At 46.8% G+C, this 22,634-nt stretch overlaps 2 protein-coding genes across 3 annotated transcripts in view; both read left to right on the top strand.

Annotated features, from left to right (window-relative positions):
- The first annotated feature begins 777 nt into the window (after positions 1-777).
- Positions 778-21,369, top strand: LOC126561775 (SPARC-related modular calcium-binding protein 2). 2 transcript variants are annotated; one of them, XM_050218090.1, is made up of 10 exons: positions 778-910; positions 17,484-17,640; positions 17,708-17,968; positions 18,166-18,371; positions 18,448-18,562; positions 19,070-19,486; positions 20,279-20,394; positions 20,469-20,740; positions 20,807-20,941; positions 21,007-21,369. In XM_050218090.1, the coding sequence occupies exons 1-10, from the start codon at positions 821-823 to the stop codon at positions 21,299-21,301; spliced, it is 2,064 nt and encodes a 687-aa protein (XP_050074047.1). In that variant the 5' UTR covers positions 778-820; the 3' UTR covers positions 21,302-21,369. The 2 variants fall into 2 exon arrangements, with proteins under 2 accessions (XP_050074047.1, XP_050074048.1); XM_050218091.1 differs by lacking the exon at positions 19,070-19,486 and having other exon boundaries at positions 800-910.
- The window catches only part of LOC126561256 (uncharacterized), a 215,332-nt gene continuing 205,485 nt past the window's right edge, over positions 12,788-22,634 (top strand). The window contains exon 1 of the mRNA XM_050217221.1: positions 12,788-12,795. The gene's annotated coding sequence lies outside the window, so the exon portion shown is untranslated. The remainder of the gene's footprint in view (positions 12,796-22,634) is intronic.

Genomic DNA, 22,634 nt, shown 5'->3' with positions numbered 1-22,634 from the left:
TTTGTACATGCTCAATTCCCGCTTTCTATCATACACACGTCGTCCTGAGTACGATCGTCTGCCAGTGTTTGACTGTACAGCGCATCATCATTATCAAATCAGGTCAATTTATATCAGAAAGCAATAACTTTCAACGCCTTTGCGTCTGTTCTTCTACTAGACCAGCGGAGCTTCGTTTCGTGATGGTACAGTAAAGTGTAAAAGTGTAATTGTTGCTAGTGGTGTGAAGTGATCAAGCTTGTTACCCTTGTGCTTCCGAATGAAATCCCTCCAAGCAGTGTTTCTAAGGTGTTCCCTCAATGTCCGTGCGCTCGATCGGTAGTGTGCATGTCCGTAATGCGTTGTGAAGAAAACCCCTGGTAGAGTTCCAGATTCCTGCGAAACGACCGCTTTCATCGATCGAATCCCGGGTAGATCTCGTGATCGTTTGCATTGCAGCTGACTCGTGTGGCGCCAACGAAACCGCAAAACGACTTGTACGAATCCGTGGAACCGCTACCGTACACCGCTTGGTAAACAAACGTAAAGCCCTCGCGCGGGTGTAATACGATTCCCACCGGACGGGACGACGGAGTCGGTCGTCGATTCGGGAGCACGCGCACGCTACCCACAACGGTCGAGTGTTTTATTGTGTACTTGCAAATACTGTCGGTAGACGACGGCCTGCTGCACCTGTGATGCCCTGGCGCCCTGGCGCGAGAGTGTAATGCGATTTTAAACCATCAACAGCAGACTTCGCAGAACTGGGTTTGTGTGATTGCGTTTGCGAACGGTTGTGGAGTGTCTCGATCTTAACGGTCTGCGGAAGACAGCGTCGACGATGTGGTTGGCACCGGTTTGCTGTATGGCGGTGCTGCTGGTTGGATGTCTGCAAACGGCGGCGGCCATTTCACCGAAATCGGAACCCACGGTAAGTGAATTCCGGGGAAACGTTTATTGGCTCTTTCGTCTGGACAGAGGCAGGGCAATGAACGTCGTCTAAGGCGTCCTGGTCTGGTGATTGATAATTTAGCATTTCTAATAACAGTCTTACGGATCTTACGGAATTTTTCGATCACCAGGATCAGGAAAGGATATTACATAAACTTTTTTATAAAGAGAAAATGAAGTCATTTTCATAATTCTACCTTCTTCATACCCGCACATTAACAAACTAGCCTGTGACTGAAGCGACTGAGGCGATAAATTCTTATCGATCGATTGTTGCGATCTCCGATTTACCACAGCCACAGGACCACAGAAAGAAAGAAAAAACACGAACGAATTGTGAGAATACGAAGAAACCTTCCGCTCCATTTCGTGCACCAACTTTGATCCCAAAGGGCTCTCGTTATACGCTTCGAGGCATTGAGTTTTGCGCTGCAACTTGTTGTAATTTGTATCGTCGGTCCATTTTATCCATCCCATCCCTCTCGTCGTTAGTTCTAAATGTGTGCTGAATGCTCATACCATTAGCTCAGTTGCTACGTTTAACCGGTGCGGTTAGAGCAGGGCTGGCAGGGTCCGCAAAGACCCTGCCAGCCAGTCGTTGGCAGTTGTGTGCCGGTTTTTCACACTGGTTTGCCTGGTCGGTGCTAAAATCGACGCGTCAATCTGTCTGGAGAACGCTCAACGGTCTGAAGTGGCCGCGCAGAAGAAGAACAAGCGACCCGGACGAATCGCTTGGAGGCTCTTGGGCGGGTTTTTGGAGGTTCCTCTTTGTTGTTACCTTTCAGAGAACCCCGGTGGCTTTAGGACACACGAGGAAATCCACTCGAATACATTAGTCTCAAGCACCATCATCATCATCATCATCATCATCACCATCAACAACAACACCCCAAAAGCATCATCCATCGTCCATTTCGTTTCGACTTCCAAGCGAATCCTTCGCACCAGAGTGCTTTTCCTGGAGTGGTGTGTAGTGCTTTAATTGTTTTTGAAAAGATGTTTCGTTCTGAACGATCCGTTCTCTTCTGTCGGGTGTCGGTCAGTGGTCACGCTTCATTTTGTTCATGGTCAAGCATCCGGAGCGGGGCTTGTATAAATGGGCTGGTAAATGATTCACGTGAGAAGCAGCTTGGTAACACGGAGTGAGGGGGTATCCTCACCGGGCTGTGCTATCTTTCGGGTGGAATCGTGTGGCTGCCGTCACTGCTCTGGAAATAGCCATTTTGCATTGTTCCGAATGTACGTGGTTCTTTTGGGTTGTTGGTGCCTTCACGTCTGCCGTAAAATGGCAAAGAGATGCGAGAGGTTGTTGGTAGAAAACGTTTTTTTTTTTGTCGTTGTTGTTTTGCTACAGCTGATCTTCGTCGTTATCGATTGCTGTTGTAAGGGAAGATCTTGCACTCTTGCCATTTATCATCCGGTGTATGGTTAGGTTTATTCACAGTGACCTTTTTTGAGTTCGTCTCGTGCAGCAGATTTGCAACACAAGTCTTGGTAGTAGAAGAATCTTGGCCCTTGAGTAATGTTGTTATTGTTTCCAGAGATGTTCGGAGTTTCCCGAATTTCTCATCTACTCAAACGTTAGTATTTTCACGAGATTACTAAAAGAACGTATTAGTTTTGGTTGCTACAGGTGTGTTGGGTGGATGGTTTAGTCTCTTGATATCAAGGCAGACCATCAGAAGGCAGGCGATCATCATTATTACCCGGAGTGCGGAGAACAATCTCCAGGGTCATCCGGACGTCTTTTCTCGAATCCATTATCTCTGCTCCTGCCTGTCTGTCTAACAACAAACAACAGAATAAGAAGATCCACTTCAGGTTTCTTTCAGCGTGAAGATGATTCCCTTAACCCCCCTCGTGCCTCACATAGGGTCTGTTCTGTTGTTGCTTAAGACTCGTCTCGATCGAAAGCCAAAACGATCCACTCGAAAAAGGGAACGGTGTAACGAGACCGAAGGGACCGCACGATTGTGTAAAACGGCTGCCTGTGTTGAGAAGATCTCAACCGATGATGCTCTGCTCTCGAGTGCCGGAGGTAGGTGGAAGAGTAGTAAGATCAAACACAGCCCAGCAGGGTGTGGCGACGGTTTGTCTGGCACGGTCTGTGCGAGCCCTCGCCGTCTTGGCGGACCGCCGTCTCCCGGGAGCGCAAGGGTCGGTTGGGTTGGGACGGTACCGGGCCTCGGTTGGAAAGACGAAAAGACAAAACAGAACCAACGAAAGGGAACTACAATAACAAGGGCGGAAAGAGTAAAAGGAATAACCTCTCTCGATCAGTCGATCGTTTTCGATCGCTTTTTATGTGCCGTGGGCTCTCGGCAAGCGAACCGAGCAAGCAAAAAAGATGGAATATGGGATGTCTTGAAATGGCTCGCTCGCTGGCATGAGAAGGAACCTCGGCGAATTGGAAGCTTTGAAGTTTTGCGCCCTTTCAAACGTTTGTTGTTGTCTTTTCCTTCTGCACCTCTGCTGGTGTTGTGCGGTTAGCGCGGGGCGCGGGGCAGCAAACGCAAACGGTGCTAAGGGAGCGAAGATGAATAGTTTAACACCAATTTTCTTCCCTTTTCCACCCGGTACGGGCTTTATTGAGGTCGAGGGAAAAGTCGAGGTGTTTGGAATTTGATCGTGAAACTTTTACAAAGGTTGGTTGTTTTGTGTTCTTTGGGCGTTGTTTTTTTCATTTCTTCCCTTTTTGTGTGTACGTAAATCGTTCTTCAGGCGAAACATATTGGCAGTAGGCATACAGGAAGCAACGATGCTGGACAGAATGGGGTGGAAGGTTGATGGTGCAAACGCAGCTTTATGCTAACGCTCCCTCTATCTCTCCCTCTCTCTCTCTCGGTTAGTGGGCAGTGCAGGCCTTTCGGGAATGGTTTGATTTATTTGGACAATAATTTGTTCGATCGTTCGTAATGCTTTGGTTTGTGGAGCCTTGTTACGAAAGGGGACGGTATCTCTCACTGCCCGCGGTACCCAAAAACGATCGCGATCGTAGAAATTGGTTGAAAATAATTGCTCCATTCGTGGTTGTATGTGTCTTGTATGATCAACGCTTTTAAAGTTGGTGGAAGCGAAATACATTTCTCGTGCCCTGTAGACGCTGCCCAAGAAGCAGATCCAGACAGTTGTTGGACACAAGGTGCAGTGAAAACTCGGGCGCTGCTTGAGGTGCTGTCACGATGGGCCCGCCGATTCCCTGTACGCACGGTGGAATAGTCGCTTGTGGTGCATGTTTACAAAACATTTGTCTTTCAGCTTCCATAAACAAACAAACAAATAAACATCCCAAAAAACAAACAAACCCGGTGGCAGGCTTTCGGTATGGGAACCCCCCTATCCCTGTGTGTCTGGGGCGAAAGATATGGACGAAGGCTTCAAGAGTTCTCAAAAAAAAATAAAATCCATCGTTACTGAGCACAACTGGAGAAGCTGATGTTCATTGCAGACAGTGTGGCACCATCGAGAGAAGCTCTAGCAGTTTAATTAGACTGCTAACTGTGAGTCTGCTAACCGTCGAAAGGCATCCGGATACTATAAACACATGCTTGGTGTCCCGTAAAAAGTCAACATTGGAAATCGAAGGTCAACCATCATCACAACGGGCCAATCGAATAGAGTGATCGTTCAATAAACCAGAGTCCTTCTCAAGAGAACAGATATACAGTAACTTTTTAAGACATTTGTCCAGGTGCCTAGAAGCTTAAGAACCGAGACATACTGTCTGCGCTCTGCCCAGCTGTGGTCGTATGTCAACAGCCAGCTATATCTGGCCAGCTGGTTTCTGTACAAACCTGCGGGAATCAAGTGGCAGTCCACGACTATGGAGGGAAGTCTTACTCTTGAAATAAAAACCCCATATGGCTTACAGGTTCGGGATGCTGCGGTTTCGAATGCTTCGGAGCCCGCACGACATGAGACGTACGTTTGTCACTGTTTACAAACAAACAAAGGTGTTGTCTGAGGTGTTTCTCGCACAGAACAAAATTTCAGAAGCTGCGGAGTATGTTATTGTTAAAATTGAATTGAATGAGGCCATTTTCGCACGTAGTGTTTGATGCAGATGCAACTGAAATTCTCGCTTGGACCCACAATAGGCCAATGCAGTCGAAATTGGGTAAATAAAGTGATAAAATTTCGTTAATTTCAAGATGCAGATGCCTTTTGTCTGTTCCACGATGAGGTCTTCCGTCGCGACAATGCATCCGGTCTGTTCGGGCCACAGGCCCACATCAGGACGCGAGCAAGATTAAACGTTACTAAACGAAACATTTCCTTTTGTCATAAAATATTAATAAAGAGCAATAAGGGGGTCGGTAATGAAGTGTGGCGACTGGTGACAACTTCTTCCATGGATAAGGGGCGTACTGGGGGGAGAAGGCGTGGGTTCGTGTTGTCTGGCCACTCACACCGAATGTATGGATGGGGAGGGGGGTTTGGGTACTGACTGAATGGGGAATGATTTTGGGGGAAAGATTATCCCATTGATAAATGGAAGGGCTGACTTGGTCAGTAAACGATTTGCCGTACGGAATGTAGAGCGTAGTGGAAAGATCGTTCAACTCGCTCACTTTTGGTGGTGCATTTGGATCCCCTTCACTTGGGGAGAGAGAGCCAGGCAAAAAGCAACCACACGAAGCACACACTCAAAACGGCAAATCAGGCGCCAGAATTGAATTTACGTTTGAACACACGCGCCCTGCATGCGTTCACGCGTTACAATTATTGCGCAGCATGGCAGCAAGGCATACACACGTTCGCCAGACTCGGATTCCGTGTCCGATGATCCGGGTGTTGGTGGTTGGTTAAAGCCAACGCCGAAACAACTCATCCGCTGCAGGATGGAAGACACTGACGATTTCCCCGCGAAATTGAATTTGATTGAAGCGAATTGAAGTTTACGATGCTGAAGTGTACCATTTCGAAGATGAACCCTCTCTGGGTACACTGTGGGTATGACACGCAGCAACATATTTTCACTTACTCGTAGCGTAGGCAAGGAAGGGTTGTATAACCTGTGTCCCTTGATGGGTTTCAAGTTGCGCAGAGAAATTGGACTAGCAAAAGCTCTCTCAGCTAGCTTAGATATGCAAGCGATGGGGTCAGCTGGTCGTTAAAACGGGACCGGATGAATTTTATGGAAGTGTCGTAAAGCGATGCTTAGAAGGAATGTGGCTGATTCAGAACATGTGGCATCCATAAAAATCATTGTTTGCAATCAGGACGATCGCATTCGCCTATTCGCGCTATTCTTTTGAAGAACATATGCAATTATCTTGTTAATCTTGACTGATAACTTGTCTCAAAAAATAATTTCTAATGAGGTTTTTTTTTGCTATTTACTTACAGGTGAGTCTCATACTTGATATTGTTGCTCGAATCATATCAAACACATCGAATTTCGCAAGTATTTCAACAAAACTTTCCTTTAAACTGAAAACTCGAGAAATATGAAACAAATCTATAAGCAGCTTCTAATACTGCATGTTGACGACGTCGGATTCAGCTAGGCGTTGTGCCCACATTAGGCACAGCACCGTCACCATCTTGGGAAACATCCGTTTTCGGCGTGCATCCGCGTCTGTATTAACACAGCGCTGTGTGTGCCTTGCGGTTTGGAATGTTGGAATTCACTAACGAAACCCTGCCACCCAGCCAGCGCCGTGAGCTTCAGTTTCGATGTTTTGGCGCTGCATAAATTTGAATCACATTATGAACCATCAAATGGCTTGCAAATGAATCATAAAGATCACAAACCAATGATAAGAAGGATTGGGTCCAGGTTCGGCTCCCCTGGCTAGGGAGTGTGAAAAGAGCAAGTCTTCGGCGTCTTTCGTGCTCCTAACGATCAATTTGGTCTAAAAATGGTGATTTGGTCTGAAACGAGGATTATTAGCAGTTGCTTTTTACGGTCGTGTTCCAGGTTCGAACGCTGGCAGCGGGAGTAACGGAAGGGAGTCAGTCTCAAGGTGAGAGATGCCAGCGTGAGATTTTGGTTGGAGCTCGTTTTTGTTGAAACGTCTCCAAAATATTGGCAAACGATCGTTTTAACATAATAAAGCTGTAACTCATGCAATTTAAGAGACAAAACATGTTTCCGATAAACAAAAAGGGTTGGAAAGATTTCAGCATCCAACGTGTAAGTAGCTGTGATCTGCTAGCTCGAGAACGTTCTCTCGGCACCCGCTGGCTCCGCGTAGGGCCACGCACATAAATCACAATAATCTAGCACGAGTTAAATCATCGAGATTCGAGCGGGAGAGTAATCAGCGTGTCGCCTAATCGCTTGTTGGCAGTTTGTCACTTAACGTGTCGGCGCGCCACGGTACCCACGGCAGAAGGGCAACGCCAGGGAGATCTATTTATCATCGACCCTGTCCGCGGCTCAATGATCGCGAGCACGCGGAAAACTTCCTGTCCCAATCCAGCCGCGGACGGTTGGAATTGTGGAATATGCTCTCGCCTACTGTTCGGGCACGGTGACGATCGCAAGTGAAGTGGTCCCTTTCGGTTCGGTTGGATGCTAAAATGCAGGGCAAACCATTTGAGCCTGCTAATTGATGCAAGAGAGCTATCGGTCGGCCATATGCCAATCGTGTATCATATCGGAACACTTTAGTGAAGGTAAATGAGATTCAGGGGAGAGAAAGAGAGAGAGAGAGAAAGAGAGAGAGAGAGAGAGAGAGAGAGAGATGTACGAGTGCAAAGATAATCTGGAACAGGGAATATCGCGTAACTCAAGCGAGAGCTTATGGCCGACAGATTCGAGCTATCAATTAAAATAATTGATTAATCGCCGAACCGGATCATCGGTGATGCGTGGCTATCCATCAATCGTGGATAATCGGTTCTCAAAAGCTGCTGAAGCCCCTGCTAACGCGATCAATCCAGACAGTGATCCCGGATACCTGGATAGGTTTACGCTTGATTGAATTGAATGATTGAATATGCTCTACGTTTCTTAGAACTGTGGATGGTGATGTTTGTTAATGGTAAATTTGCGTATCAAAGCAACACCCAATTTATTGCTGGACTATTTTAGATCAAAGACTCACGCACAGACATACAGAGCACGTGATTCCAAATTCTAGGTTTTTGTACGATTCGATAGAAAGATGAGATCACTCACCAAGCACCCGCAAAGCTGTTGTGAGTCCTCGTGTACGACATCTTTGTTACTAGATCTTTGTTTGTCAAGCGTTAACAGACGGTAACGTAAACACAATCCGTTGTCCCAAGGATGGCTTAAAATTTGTTATACATAAACCAGCCACAAAACTCGACGAACCGTACCATAGAAAGATCAATATTGTGCTCATATTGGCCAAACAGCAAACTGTCAAAAAACAACAAAACCCTGCCTTTGACTAATAAAATTCCTCCAGTGTCCACATGTGTCAACACCATTCCTTCTTATTCGAGCTGATGATACTGTGCCAAAATTGGAATTTACATATCTGCCCACTAGGAAACCACTCCAGAAGATATCTTGTTTCGACGATCGTCAAACTCGATGATGCCGGTCCTCGTGGGAGCAGGTCCTGGTTCTAGAGGGCAACCTGTTTTGGGGTGGTTGATTTACTCCGAAGCCTACCATCCATCTCGCTGTCACTGGTGGCGTCAAACGGTAGCTCGTCGACGATCGTCAGGTTGCGTCTCTATTACCACATCGTCCCCCCATACGACCGCCCGATCCCAACCGGATCAAGGCATTACGGGTTTGTGTTCTGTGGCAGAAGTTGGTGGCCATTTAACGGCGCCTATAAATCTCTCCCCATCTGTGAGACGAGTACTGCGTTAAAACCGGTACCATCCATTTGGTCGTTGTCTCGGTTGGTGGAACAGCACGAAAATGACAACAACGATCTTGTCCAAAAACAACAAAAAAACTGTTGTGAAGAAAACTTAGTAATAGTAATGAATGTGATCTGACACGCTAACGATCGATCGAAAACACAACAGCGATCGAGGCAGGGACGGTGTCAATGCTAATGGGCTAAAAAGCAACAGGTCGTGGTCGATAATCATTTGCATGCGATAATCTTCTGCTGGAGTTGGCACGCTTGGCATCTTTCTCTCGATTTGTCCGAAAGCTGCCAGTGTGTGCTGCTTTCATTGTCATCTTGTGGGTCGTATCGTAACTATCGATTTAATGTTCCGCGGTGGTTATGAGGCTTTAAAAAGTTAATGGGAATGAAGTAAAGATCCGGCAAACGGTTTGTTTGATGAAATGTTTTGTTGTTAATTAGACCCATTAGACGCCATCTATATATGTAATTATGAATTTGGGAAATTCTTCGGGTAAAAAAGTGGCCACAATATGAAGGTAATGAACCGGAACTGGATGAAAAAAAGCTAATTTTTTGTTTGCAAATTTCAACAAATATGAACCTACTCGTCTCTATCGGCGAGACACGAGGTCAGATCTGGGACGAAACGGAATGGTCCTAAAGAATGGTGCATTAACGGCGTCTCAGCTAGCGCCAGCGGAACATACATATGCAAATTTGCTCGTAAATCAACCAGCAGCAGCTTGCCGTTAAATGAAACGGAAGGGGGAGGGAAAAAATATACAAAGTTGATGTTATGGCAGCGTGCTGTTGGCTCTGTCGAAGCAACAGATCAGGTGGGAATTAACTGCATGTTTGGACAACGGCTCCATTAGGGGAAGCGTTACCAACTCCAGGCAGCGCTAGTAGCCTGGTAGGTGGCGATGAAGGAAAGGCTAAAGAAAGGCATTGATGTGTCCGGGACTCTTCCGAGCGATCTGACCGATTGCGACCGAGGGGCAATAACTGGCGCCTTTCCGAAAAAAAGAAAAACCAGCATTAAAATACACATCCAACGGAGAGAAACCCCTTTTGCAAGCCCCAGTGGAGTGGATAGAACGTAAACAATCGATGCGACTGTTTGGTGAGTTTTGCTACAAAAAAAAAAGAAAACATATAAATCCGACATCTTGCCATCTTGAGTGTTGTGAGAGCGGTGCGAAATGTTCCGGGAATTCCGAATGTGTGCAAATCATGTTGAACCGGATCGTTGAAGTGAGTTTGAGCAGCAAGTGTAATACCAACACTGTGCCCCCTGCCGCGTTTGTGTTGCGTTCTGCTCAATGTAGTTCGTTCTGGTATGCGAAAAGTGAGGTTCTTGGCAAAGTAGTGCAGTACCTTCGTCCACTTCCGCTTCGCACCATTCCCGTCGACAGTTTGACATCCATCCTTGGACCAGAAGGGACAACCGGAAAGGAGGGAGGTCAGTACAAGGGTGTAAAACAGCAATCCTCTCCCACTCTCTTCCTCGGCGAAACGGCTTCCCTTCTCCCTTCGCTGTTCGACATGAATGCACTCCGCGAAACAAGCGCATTGATTCTTATTATTATTAGCCTGCCGGGCAATTAAAAACATTATCCAGAGCTTGTAAAACAAACAATCTGTGTGGTGTCGTGCATTCAGGGGGCGGGTGGGAAGGCGGATGAAGGATGGACGTCAGAATGTCAAGCAGCGGGGTGTGTTTGGCGGTGCTAATCCTGCGTAATGTCTTACGTTTCGCGAATGTCGTGGGCTTAAAGCGCGCTTAACGACCACACGGTGAAAGGTCTGAGAGACTGAAAGATTTCCAGCGTGTCGACGTACTTAACTGTGGTTGGGGAGTTTTGTTTTTTTTTTTTTATGCTGCACACTCTACCATCTATAATGAATGAGGTGGTGCCTACAAGGAAAGGGCGTGATCGCGAAGGCGTTCTTTGTTAGTTTAAAAAGGCGCCAAATGATGAGGGGGGAGGGAATACAAAAACGAGTCTATTAATTAGCATATTCATGTGTGTTTAAACATTCATTTGAGAAAGTAATTATTTGCATTAAAACCACATACAGACGGAGGGTTGGATCATGCTCATGGCACCAACCGATTTTAATACACTTTCGTTGCCTTTTTCGGCCTTACGTGAGAGTTTTTTAATTTAAACTGAGTTTTGACGATTAATTCATAATTAATGAAGATACAGACGAAAACAAAAAGACGTTGTCAATTAGCACACAACTGTCCAAAACACTTTCCTGAGCTTATTCTTCAGACTGGCCTCCCAGTTTCCAAGTTTTGGTCCTTCCACTTTGAAGCCCGGCATAGTACTGAAGTTCGCTCACCAGGAAAAGGGTTCTACGGTTGATTTATTAAGCATTTACCACCGCTTTGTCGTAAAGTTGTAACACTGTATTACATTATGTGTCTTTCGCTGTTGGGTTACCGACGCTTCATCCCCATATTTCCCCCTTCAGATACTTAGACGATAATTTGATTTGTTTTCTTTTATTTCCCTCACTTTATGCTTCCTGGTTGGGGAAAACCGCATCGTTTGTTCACTTACAGTTTTCCACAAGAACTATAAATGAAAAAGAAAAAATGAGTCTTCCTTCATTCTTCTCTTCTCTTTCCCCCACACGCGACACACACACACCTCGGTGGGAAAATGAAGCACATGTTCCGGGTTATTGACTTTCTAACTTAACTTTTTGCGTAACCACGAACAGAACACGACCACTTTATTAGCGAATCAGAATTGGGAATATAAAAAAAAAAGAAAACCCCTCAATCCATGGTCCCATGTTGCACCGGTATCCTTCTTATTTCCGCGCCAAAAGTAATGAACGGAAATGCGCCATACTATTTACTGGCCGTTACCATGGGAAGATTGATTTGCTTTACCGCCCAATAATGATGGTTGGTGTCTTCGATTAATAAACCACCGTGAGGGAATGGAGCGAGCGCGCCATGGCAACCGGAAACACACACACCGGACAACGGAAGGCGCGGTTTAGTTTGTTTATTCTGTGGCGTTGCTGTTGTGTGAGGTTTTCAATTTTTCACCGATTTCCAGTCGAAATCGTCCAGTCCGTTTCTCATTAATCCGGAACTGCATGGCGTTTGGGGCAAGGGTGCCGTGTATGGACACGATTGTGGGACGTGTGTAGGACGAACTAGAGCGCTTGTGAATACAAGGGTGCCTACGGTATTTCCACCCCGTGAGTGTCAGTGTCAGTGAGCTTGCATGATTAGCGTGGTGCTTTTGTCTCGGTCGGCGGATGGTGGTGGCCTGTCAGAAAGAACAGAGCAGAGAAAGCAGAACAGACGTACCAGTATATAACGTAAGGATAATTTCCATTATGTGTAGGTTTCCATCTTTTGTCTGATTCTGATATGTAACTATCTGCCCGTAGATTCCGAACGCCGAGCGCCTAGGACATAGGAAAAGGGGGTGGAACAAGGGGTGTGTGGTTGGGGTAGCTTGCATGTATCTCTCCCACCCTTTTAAGCACGGGACAGTGAAGGCTTGGACCCGGACCTCGATAGGACATCGAACGCAAACGTGATTTAGTTCACTCCAAGCACATCGCCGAGATGGTAGCTTAAAAAGTTTTCCATTTTTCAATTGCCCCCTAGTATCCCAGTTTTAGAAACCCTTGAAAAGTGTTTCAACCCTTTAAACCCGTTGCCTGACAGTTGTCTCTATCCGTGTGCTCCTTCTGTCGTCGGTTGGTTGAGCGTTGTCCTTGCACTTATTTTTTGTACTAGCCTCATTTTGCAACACCTTATTCCTTCACTTTTCACACACAATGACATGGACGGGGCGGGCGGTTTTGGCGGGCGCTTGTTACGATTTGCCCGGCGGCTGGGCTGCAGACGCCCAAGAAGAAAATGTCCAAGAAAGAACGTGCCCGGCTGGAAGCCGAACAGGCCGAACATCACCGGATGGAGCTGGAAAAGGAACGCCAGCGCAAGGTGGAGGAGGAAAAGATGCGTAAGGTGCGTGAGAAGGAGGAAGCGGAACGCAAGCAGGTGCAGGAGATAGTGGCCAACAAGCTGCGCAAGGTGCAGCTGGAGGAAAGCTACGCCTATTTTGCCAGCATTCGGGATGAGGTGCGAAAAATGTTGGCCGAAGCAAAGAAGGAGCGTGAGGTGAGAGGAAGGGAAGGGGAAGTTCTGGTATTGGGAGGAGGCGCGAGGTGGCTGATTCTAGCTAACAGTGTGCTGTCTTGCAGTGGGAGCAGTACATGCGTTGCAACGGTCTACCAAACGCATTCGATCCATCCGATCTGCGGAAGTATCTGCACATATGGTGCGAAAGCATTCGGCACGCCAACGAAGCCGAACGCAACTGGTTACTGCAGACGAACGAGCAGAGCATTTTGACGCAAAATGTGAACGTGGTGAACTTGTCTGTCGAAAGTCTTAAGCAGCAACAGCCCCAGATTGGCAACACGTATGCCAGTAAAGCGATAGAGGTGTTGGGCATCTTGGAGGAGATCGACGAAGCTTTACACGATCCCGACGTAAGACCATCGATGGTGCAGGATCTGAACGAGGTTAGCGACGGGGGGTGTCTTTGGTGAATCAAATGGCAGATGTTTGCACAGGTACCGTGTCACTTTGTCGTTGCAGTTGAAGATGGAATTTCGGAACGTTCTGGCTGGCTACATCGATGAGTTTGCATACAAAATACTGAGCAACATCAACCGGGACATGGAGTTGCATGGGCTGCTGGAAGTGTCGCACAAGTTCGAGTCGGAAGTGTTCAAGGCTCATCTATACGGATTGCGCGACATGCCAACACCACAACTGTAACTATGAAGATTATAGTAGAATCTTTAGCCGGGGGCAAGTGCTCACGTTCCTTACCGTGCATTCATTCCTATCAGAAATCCTAAGGAGCGCGCCAAAGAGGATAGCAAACATACAAGCATCGATTTTCCTAGCCTAGGGTTTCATCTGACCCTACCGGCCGCAGTGAAGTGTCACAAGGCAGCGATTCGAGGGCTCTGGATAAGCTACGATCACTGTAGTGACTATTGTCCTAGCTATGATATGCCTTATCGTCCGGAGCTTCTGGCTGGTAATTACTTGAGAACTTAAGAGTGCTTGTTCTGGGTTAGAGATTTATAGATTTTGTTTGTGGCAGATTTGCGAATCATAAGTCGTATCGAGTGGAAAAAGCGGAAGGAAATTTTAAAGGCTGTTTACGAGGAACCGAAAGAAAAGAAGACAGACTCCGATGAAGACGATCAGACCCCGCAGGACATCGATGTGGACAAGATCTATACGGAGCATGCGGATGAGCTGATGAAGAAGGAACGCACCAAGAAAGGTGCCAAGACGCTTAATTTGGGCGAGTACGACGTGAACATGCGTAGTCATCGGATCGTGGCCGGTGTGTACGCCATCGACTATCTAGAGCAACCAATGCAGGATGTTAAAATTGCAAAAAAGACCCTTCTCCGAACAGGTACTTAGCAGATTAGCACCGCTTTCAAGCAAATCATTGACACCTAACATTCTGGTACCATAGTTCCACAGCCGGGCAAGCTGAAGCGGAAAAAGTTCTACCAACCCTATCGACCACCGCCCACACCACAACCGGGCGTCCGTCGGCTTCCGGAAGAGATTGAGGCGGAAATCAAACAGATGGAGGAAAACCTCGACAAACTCGCCCTGGTATCGGTCCAGCTTCCGGAGAACGTGTTCTGGTTCGAGCCACCCATCGTGTGCCGCTGGGAGCTGAAAGAAGAAACGCTCGAGTCCGATCCAGCCTTCGCAAAGTACCTAGATCGTTTGGAGAAAGCGCAACAAGCGGCCAAGGAGCGAAACGAACGCTCGAATCTCGATCGTAGAACAAAGTACGTGGAGGACTTTAACATCCTCGACGTACCGCAGCACATACCGCTGCGCGCGATTGTGACGGATTTCGTCATACCGAAGCTGCCGGACAGTTGCAGCATCAAGATATCGGTGGCAGAGGACAAACGACGCGCCACACCTTCCGCGGTTGGGAAACGATCGTCGAAACAGAAGCGGCGCCTGCACAAGATGCCCTCGAGTGTTTCACTGAGCAGCATCGTGTACGAGACGAAGATACCGGACTTTTTGTTTGCGACCCGGATGCCGCTCCGTGTGCTGAAGGTGCTGGATCGACGCAATCGCCAGTGCTATCCATACACGGCTACATCCGATAGTGACGATCTGGATGATTACGATGAGTCGGACAACGATGTGATGCAGAACCGTAATCCAAAGCGTAAGGTGTACATGTTTTCAAGCTTTATGAAGGATTTGGACGAGCTGCTGGAATCGAAATCGCCCAAACTGCAGGCCAAAATTGAGCAGGAACTGGCGACTGGTCAGTCCGGTGGTCCTGGCAAGCAATCGCTGCAGGTGGGTCGGTCAGAGGAATCACGGCCATCACGGGGTGAGAAGGGCGAAAAGGGCAAGAAACCAGCTAAGAGCAAGTTCGATTCAGACGACGAGGACGTTGACTATGGAAATATTCTGGAGGTGGGCAACTATAGCATGGTGGAAAACGACAAGCGCTACATCGGCAAGTGGTCTACGCGAGATGTCCATGATGTGAAGTTCAACGAGGACAAGCTGACGATCCAGTTCCGTGTGGGACGTTTGGGATCATTCGCCTTTGCTGCGAACCGTTACAGCAATGTGCCGTACCAATCCTGGGAGCTGAAGCCGGACATAAAGAAGTATGCTCGTGTCTAATGCTCTTAGTTTGAATATTTTATTCGTCTATGGGCTGTTTGTATATTATTTGATAGAATTTTTGAGTAACAAGCTGCATTGTCTAATTGTACCACTTCTTAAAACACCTGTCCACCAATTGCAGCCCCGGCACGGTCACATTCTCGCTGACCGCATCGGTCGTGAGCACCGAAATGTCCATCACCGAGGCAGGATTTCGTGTGAACTCCCTGCAGGGAGGACCCACGCAAGCATTGCAAGAAATTCTCGGTGTCACGATGTCGCTGCGCAAGCTCATCAAAACGCTACGACTGGCAGCGGTGGATTTGTTCCCGGAGGATGATGCGTTCAACTACACCGAGGGTACGTGCGAGAAGAACCCCATCATGGAATCGCACCTGTACGATTGTATGGGGCTACTTGCACTCACGCACAACTTTTCTTGGTCGCGCTGGAACCTGCTGTCCGGGTGTCGGATGTGTGTTTTGCTGATGCGCGAAATTGTCGAACATCGGCGACTACCGAACCACTCCACATTGCTCGTCACCCCGCTAAAGGCTAGCGTGATCGATACGGTGGAGGTGTCACCGGTGTTTAACCCGAATCCGGTCGAAGGGATGAATGTAAATACATTTCAATGTCACCATGTCAGATGTCCAGACCCGTTTCTTGACACGATTACTTGTTTCTCACTTGCAGCACTATGCCGATCTGTATCACCTAGGGCGCGATCAGTCGCAACCATCGTCGAGAATCAAGCAGGAGAAGATGAGTCCCATACTGCGGGAGAATGTGACCCAGCTGCTAAAGTCTGTGCGACCTCTCAGCTTTGCCTAGTCGTCTAGAAATGATGTTTATTTACTATTAAGAGCAATAAAGAGCGGAGATCTGGCCATGTCTAGGCGTTTTTCTGTTTTGTATGTTTCCCTCGTCACGCTAACTCAATTTGTCCGACGCATTCTGACGCATTCGTACCTTATTTAGCACGAGCTAACGAGCAACAATGTTACCGACAGAAATTGCTTTTATCTTATTCAAATTACCTACCAGAGGGGACTCACCCGCCCCCCGGGGGACGCCGTCTGTATCAATAATAGCGCCACTCAATTAATAGGACAAGATCGTAAAACCGTTTGTGGACGGAACTGTTGCGGTACGGAGCACTGCTCCTCGAACCTCAACCGTGTGTAATGCAAGCAAAAACAAACAGTTTGCCAATTCCTTCCACGCCCTGAGAACCTGTGTAATCGGTTATTACAAGCCATTACATTAGGAAAAAAGGGGTTGCAATTGAGTTTTTTTTTCTTCTACTGCTGGATCGTAGCGGTCGATCACACAAGATCGCCGATCAGTGTAGCGGAGGAGGGTGGGTAAAGCAAACAGCTGATATGGAATCGTTAGTACTGGTGACCGGTGGCCTAACGAGATTACTTGAGATGTGGTAAATAAATATGGCTCAACCTGAAGCAAACGCGCACTCTCGATCCTTAGGGAGGGCGCTAGGGGAGGGGAAGCAAAGAATCACAAAAATTAATAATCACTAACGAGGCTCGACAGAACGAGGCACGAAGATGGTTCGCAAGAGAGGAGGAGTTTCTTTTTTTATTTATATATTTATTACCGAACGTCTTAATGCGTTGAGTCCGGCAGAGTAGCCCTCTTGAACTGACGTGAAACGATAACGCTGGCGCCGGCCGGTTTTGCGTACGACATTGGCAGTTCGTTCCCGGTGCGTTTTCCTGTCGTACGACTGAATCGATCATGCTGTACCGCGGAAGATCGCGGTTTTTTCGGGTAAATCATACCAGATTGTGGGGTACCGATCAGGTGTGACATTAAGAGAGTCGGTTTATTTATTTGATTACAATTTACGGCCGAAGCAGTTAGCGATGAAATGAGTGTTATTAAACCTAAATACATAAAGTATTTGTTTTAAAAAATCCTCTTCCTAATCCCGATCAAAATCCTGATGATCATGAAGTACGCAATGTTTAGACATATTCTTGAAAAATAAACCATTCTTCTATTTCTCTCAGATATCGGAATGTGCTGCAAAGGGAGGCGAATGTGACGAAAGCAAGGGACGACCCGTATGTGGAAGCGACAATAAGACTTACCCCACACGTTGCCATCTCATCCGAGCGCAATGTAGTGGACATCAGGTCGCTTTCAAGCATCGAGGATCATGTAAAGGTAAAGTTTTGTGGTCATCTTTAAGGGCTTCAAAGAAGAGCTAAAAATGATCTTGAATGTTTGGTAGATGTCTGTATTGCCTCACGGACCTACGCACTCCAGCAACGTGCCAACTCACCGTACACGGTCAAGTACGTACCGAGATGTCGGGAGGATGGAACTTACGCACCGGTCCAGTGCATTGATGGTGGTGGTTGTTGGTGTGTGAATGGGCAGGGCAAGCAGCTGCCGAACACCATGGTTCAGCACGGGAAGCCGATCTGCGTAAAGAAGGGCAAATCGAACCAGCGGCGGTCGTCACCTCGCAACCCAGTTCGCAACAAGCGCGGTAAGTAACGATTTAATCTTTCCACAAACATGACAAGGTAACGTTAGTTGTTCGCAGTCTGGATGCAAAATGTTGCCCGGATATGGATTATGCAAATTGGGCATCTCTCTCTTTCTCTTGTCACCCAAAAATATGCACACTTCCTTGACTAACCTAAACCTACGGCACGGTGTTTTGCTTGATTGTGCTCAATACAGGCTGCAGCGGACTAGATCGAGCCGTTTTCAACACTAACCTGCTGAAGCTGTTCCAAAACGAGCACGTGCGGGTACATCAGCACAATCTTACCGGTCCGATCAACGAAAAGGCAGTGCTGGATTGGAAGTTTGCTGTGATGGATCTGAACGGTAACAATCTTCTGGACAAGACGGAGTATCGCACGATGAAACGGCTGATCAAGAAGGTATGGAGTGCTTGGTCGACCACAAGTCTACAGCTTATAATGGCTAACGAGGTTTCTCAATTCTGTTCGCGTTAAGGTCGTGAAACCGAAGCGCTGTGGCAGATCGTTCGGCAAGAACTGTGACGCAGACCAGGACGAACGACTATCGCGTAACGAATGGTACAACTGTTTGGCAAAAGATGACGTCACACGTGAGTAGTTCTTAGTACCGCCCTTCAAAAGTTGGGTGTTGGGTCCAGCTTGCTCAGTAGAATCGTTGGAAAAGTTGCTCTTACCACAACAAAAAAAAAACTGCTTAGATCGTTAAACTTTTGGTAGTACTGACTAACGTCCAAAATTTATTTTAAAACTATCTGGTGCTGTGAATATTAGACTCGATGTCCTTGCAGGTGATCTGAATGTCCTTTAAAATAGTTAAGCGGATCGGTGCTATTTAAAGGACATTCGTCACGTTCACCAACCGTAAATAACCTTTGCTGTATTTAATTTGGTTCTATTTTCTTTACTCGATCATTTATAACCGCCATACGATCGAATTCACTAATTTCGAAACATCACATATCTCACGCACTTGTTTACTCCTTTCTCACATCCTTGGCACACACACACACACACACACCCATTTTCTCGCACCTTCTTCGGTTCCTTTTACCAACACAAACTCGGCTGTCGTATCACCAACTGTACAACATCTCTAGCTCACAACCCGTCGTCATCATCACCATCATCCTCATCATCAATATCTAGTTCCTCTCCCGGTGGTTCTGGACTGTACAATGTCCCCCATCTGCATCATCAACATCCACATCATCATCCTCATCATAGCACACTTGGTGGGCTGTCCCGCGGCAATGGTGGCATGGTGGGTGGTGGAGGTGGGTCTATCGGCGTCGGCGGTGGCGGCGTCAACGTCAACGGTGGCACCGGCGGTGGTGGTCACTTTCTGCGTGCCGATGACGACGACGACGACTCACAGAATATCTCAAATGATTTCACTGACGATGACGATGACGATCACTCAGAGAATGAGTACGATTCGGACGAACTGCCCGACAGTGATAATGCACTACTGAACGGATTGCAGTTGCCCGTTAACGGATTGCAGCCCTACCTGTGTATGTATCTACTTACCATCTTCTTCTGCATTCTACCTCGCCGAAACTCTCATCCTTCTCCCACCCCGAAACTTCCCCTCGATACCTTATCGATATGATCGTTTGGGCGGGTTTTTTGTTGTTGCTTCCTTTCCACCGATATGTTCCACAAGGAATTTTGACACGTGTTAGAGAGGATCGCTGAAGCTGCTGCCCCATATGGTACGATTGCTGTGGAAAGATATCTTTTGTTTGTGTATAGCACGCGTAAAATGCACCAAATAGTTATCGAACTTCATCGAACACATTCTAGGGCTGGGGGTTGCACAGTAGAATATCTTGCGGGGTCTTAACCTTAACCCGGCACACGACACTACACACTACACTGGTATCGCAACCGCACAGGCACAGCAGATACTGTTCTGCGATCGTGTAGCAAAGTTGTGTACTAAATACATTCCTCCCGACACTGTGGTTTTGGCTTTTCATAACAACAAAAAACTGTGATCTGTTGGTGTTTGAAACACCCAAAAACATCGTAAAGAGAGAACTGATCATTCTTTGCGTGTGTTTTTTAATCATATAATTGACAAAATTCATTACTAATGTTTCGGCTAAACCTACGCTTCTGGTGGCGTACAAAATTTAAACTTTACACCCAATTCCTCTAAAATCAACCATAACTATTATCCTTTCTGTCTTACTCTTTCTTTCTCTTTATCCCTCTATTTATGTTCCCGAATCCTACCATGAAATGCTAGCTTAAATGGCGAACGTTCAGTTCGAAATAATGACATTTGTTTTCCATACCAGTGCTGCAGGGCAAGACGATGGTCGATCCTAAGGGAGAGGATGACGCTATCTTCAAGGATAGTGAGGCAGACTCGGATTGTTTGAGTGATCGCAAGTACGCTTTGGATGAGCAGAAGGTAATCAGGGTGACGTTTCGCAGTGAAAATGGATATACTAACCGAATCTACCTCATCCCCCCCTCTACAAACAGTACGGCACCAATGCACTATATGTCCCGGAATGTACCCCAGATGGACGATACCAGCGAGTACAGTGCTACCGCTCCACCGGCTACTGTTGGTGCGTGAACGAGGATACCGGCAAGAACATTCCGGGCACGTCAACCAAGGACGAGAAACCGGTGTGCGATCAGTACGCATCGTCCACACGACCCATGAAAGGATGTCCCGAGGAAAAGAAGGTTGAATTTCTGAAGGATCTGAAATCGTTCCTGAGCAAACAGGTTTCGACATCCTTTGCAGGGTAAGTTATATTAAGTGCTGTCCGTAAAACGTTTCGACGGTACTAACAATTTCTACAAAATTCCAGTAAAATCATACCGGTGTGGAATACTGAGGAGGAAAAGATAGCCATACTAAGCTTTGTGCTTTTGGACAAAAATCAAAATAAACAGTTGGAGCGAAAGGAGTGGAAAGCGTTCCGTGAGCTAGTAACCGCCACAAGGTACTTAAATCTCACTCACCTGACCATGATCGTCTTTCTCACCGATCTTTTCTCTCTTCTGTCAGACAACTTCGAAAGTGTGGCAAGAAAATGCCCCGCTACTGCGATGTAAACAGTGATCGAAAAATTACCCTGTCCGAATGGATGAGCTGCTTGGATGGTAAACGAAACAGCTCGGTTGATGTGGCTGCGATGAGCGCTCCGTTGGTGCAGGCTGAGCTGAAGTCGACCAGCAGTGGAAGCAGCAGTAGCAACGGTGGCATCAGTAGTATCGGTAGCAGTAGCAGTAGCTCACCGTCAGCGACCAGCTCCAAGTTTAAGGGAAGAAATCCGCTCGAGTTTGTGCTGAAGAGTGACTAGTGGTGGTGAATGGATCGAACGCGGCATCCAGAAGAGCGAGACTTAAATCCTAAACACATCGAATCATATCTGATTTGTTTTTACCCTGATGCCGTACAGGGCAAGTGGTCACTGTGCGCCATCTTTATCTCTATATATTTCTCTCTCTCTCTCTCTCTCTCTCTCTCTCTCTCTCTCTCTCTGTGCCAATTGCAATGGAATGGGTTTGTATTTGCTTATAGTAGTAATGCCGGCCTCACTCCACTCCAGTATTGCATCCCGGTGGTGGTGGTGGTGGTGATGGAGGTCGTCCAATATCCAATTGCCAGTTTTGTGCTGGATATGACGCTCGTGTACAGTTGGATAGACCGTGAGGGCGGATCAGTTTTGGGCGACGATCAGTATTAGCAATTGATGGGACCACCGGGAATGATCCGAGGTTACCGTGCCAGGTGCTCATCCACTGACAGACAGACAGAGGCAAGGCAGGGCACTAGAGTGTGTATTTCGCCCCCTCGGTAGAACCGTTCCCTTCCACCAGTTCGCGGCTTTTTGTGCCTAACGAAATTGCTAAAAGTGCGTGTGATATATGTTATTCATTTCTAATTTGTTTATATTTAAGTGAAAGCCTAACAAAAGTGAGTAGAGCATCTAGGTGGAAAATTTTAACCACAAAACCAAGTAATACGAGAAGTAATAGACAGGGGGGAAAAAGAAGGATCAAATGAAGGAGAAGAACGTAACGCAGGTTAAATGTTTTAAGTTTAGGTTTACCATAAGCATTACTGTAAGGGAAATAGTGCACAAAACACGATATTTAACGGTTAGAAGAAAACCTTCCCAGTTAAAAGTCGCATTCGTTTACGGATATGTCGCCAACTATACTATTTATCTTGGGAATCTGTGTGTATCATATCACAACCAAGCACGGCAGCTTTTGAAGAATTTCCTATCCTGGAGGAGAGGAGAAGAGGAAGGAACAGGGTGGAAAAAGAAAAAAAAGAGATTGTTTTTTATGCAAAATAATAAGTACGGCTTCCGCAGGTCAGCTGAAGTGTGTTATACAATTCTCAAGAGAACAAAATGAAAGAAAGTTGGCAGCTCCACCGTGAGAGACCTGAGCTTCAACTTTGTTGACTCCGCTATATATTTGGTGCGTTTTTCTTGTTTCTAGGACACAGTGTTGTCGAGCATGGCTCTATGCATCTTTGCTTATCGGTCGTACACACGAACACACACATACATTTTTTGGCTACAAATAAGCGGAAGAAACATAGTAACAGTTAAACTCTGGGTAACAATAGTATCAACGAGAAAACGGAAAACAGTAGTTTGCTATTAACAAAGACACATA

Source organism: Anopheles maculipalpis, chromosome 3RL (assembly GCF_943734695.1).
Source record: "Anopheles maculipalpis chromosome 3RL, idAnoMacuDA_375_x, whole genome shotgun sequence".
Taxonomy (NCBI): Eukaryota; Metazoa; Arthropoda; class Insecta; order Diptera; family Culicidae; genus Anopheles; species Anopheles maculipalpis.
The sequence above is the reverse complement of the archived record's forward strand: the minus strand, read 5'-3'. Positions and strand labels throughout refer to the sequence as shown.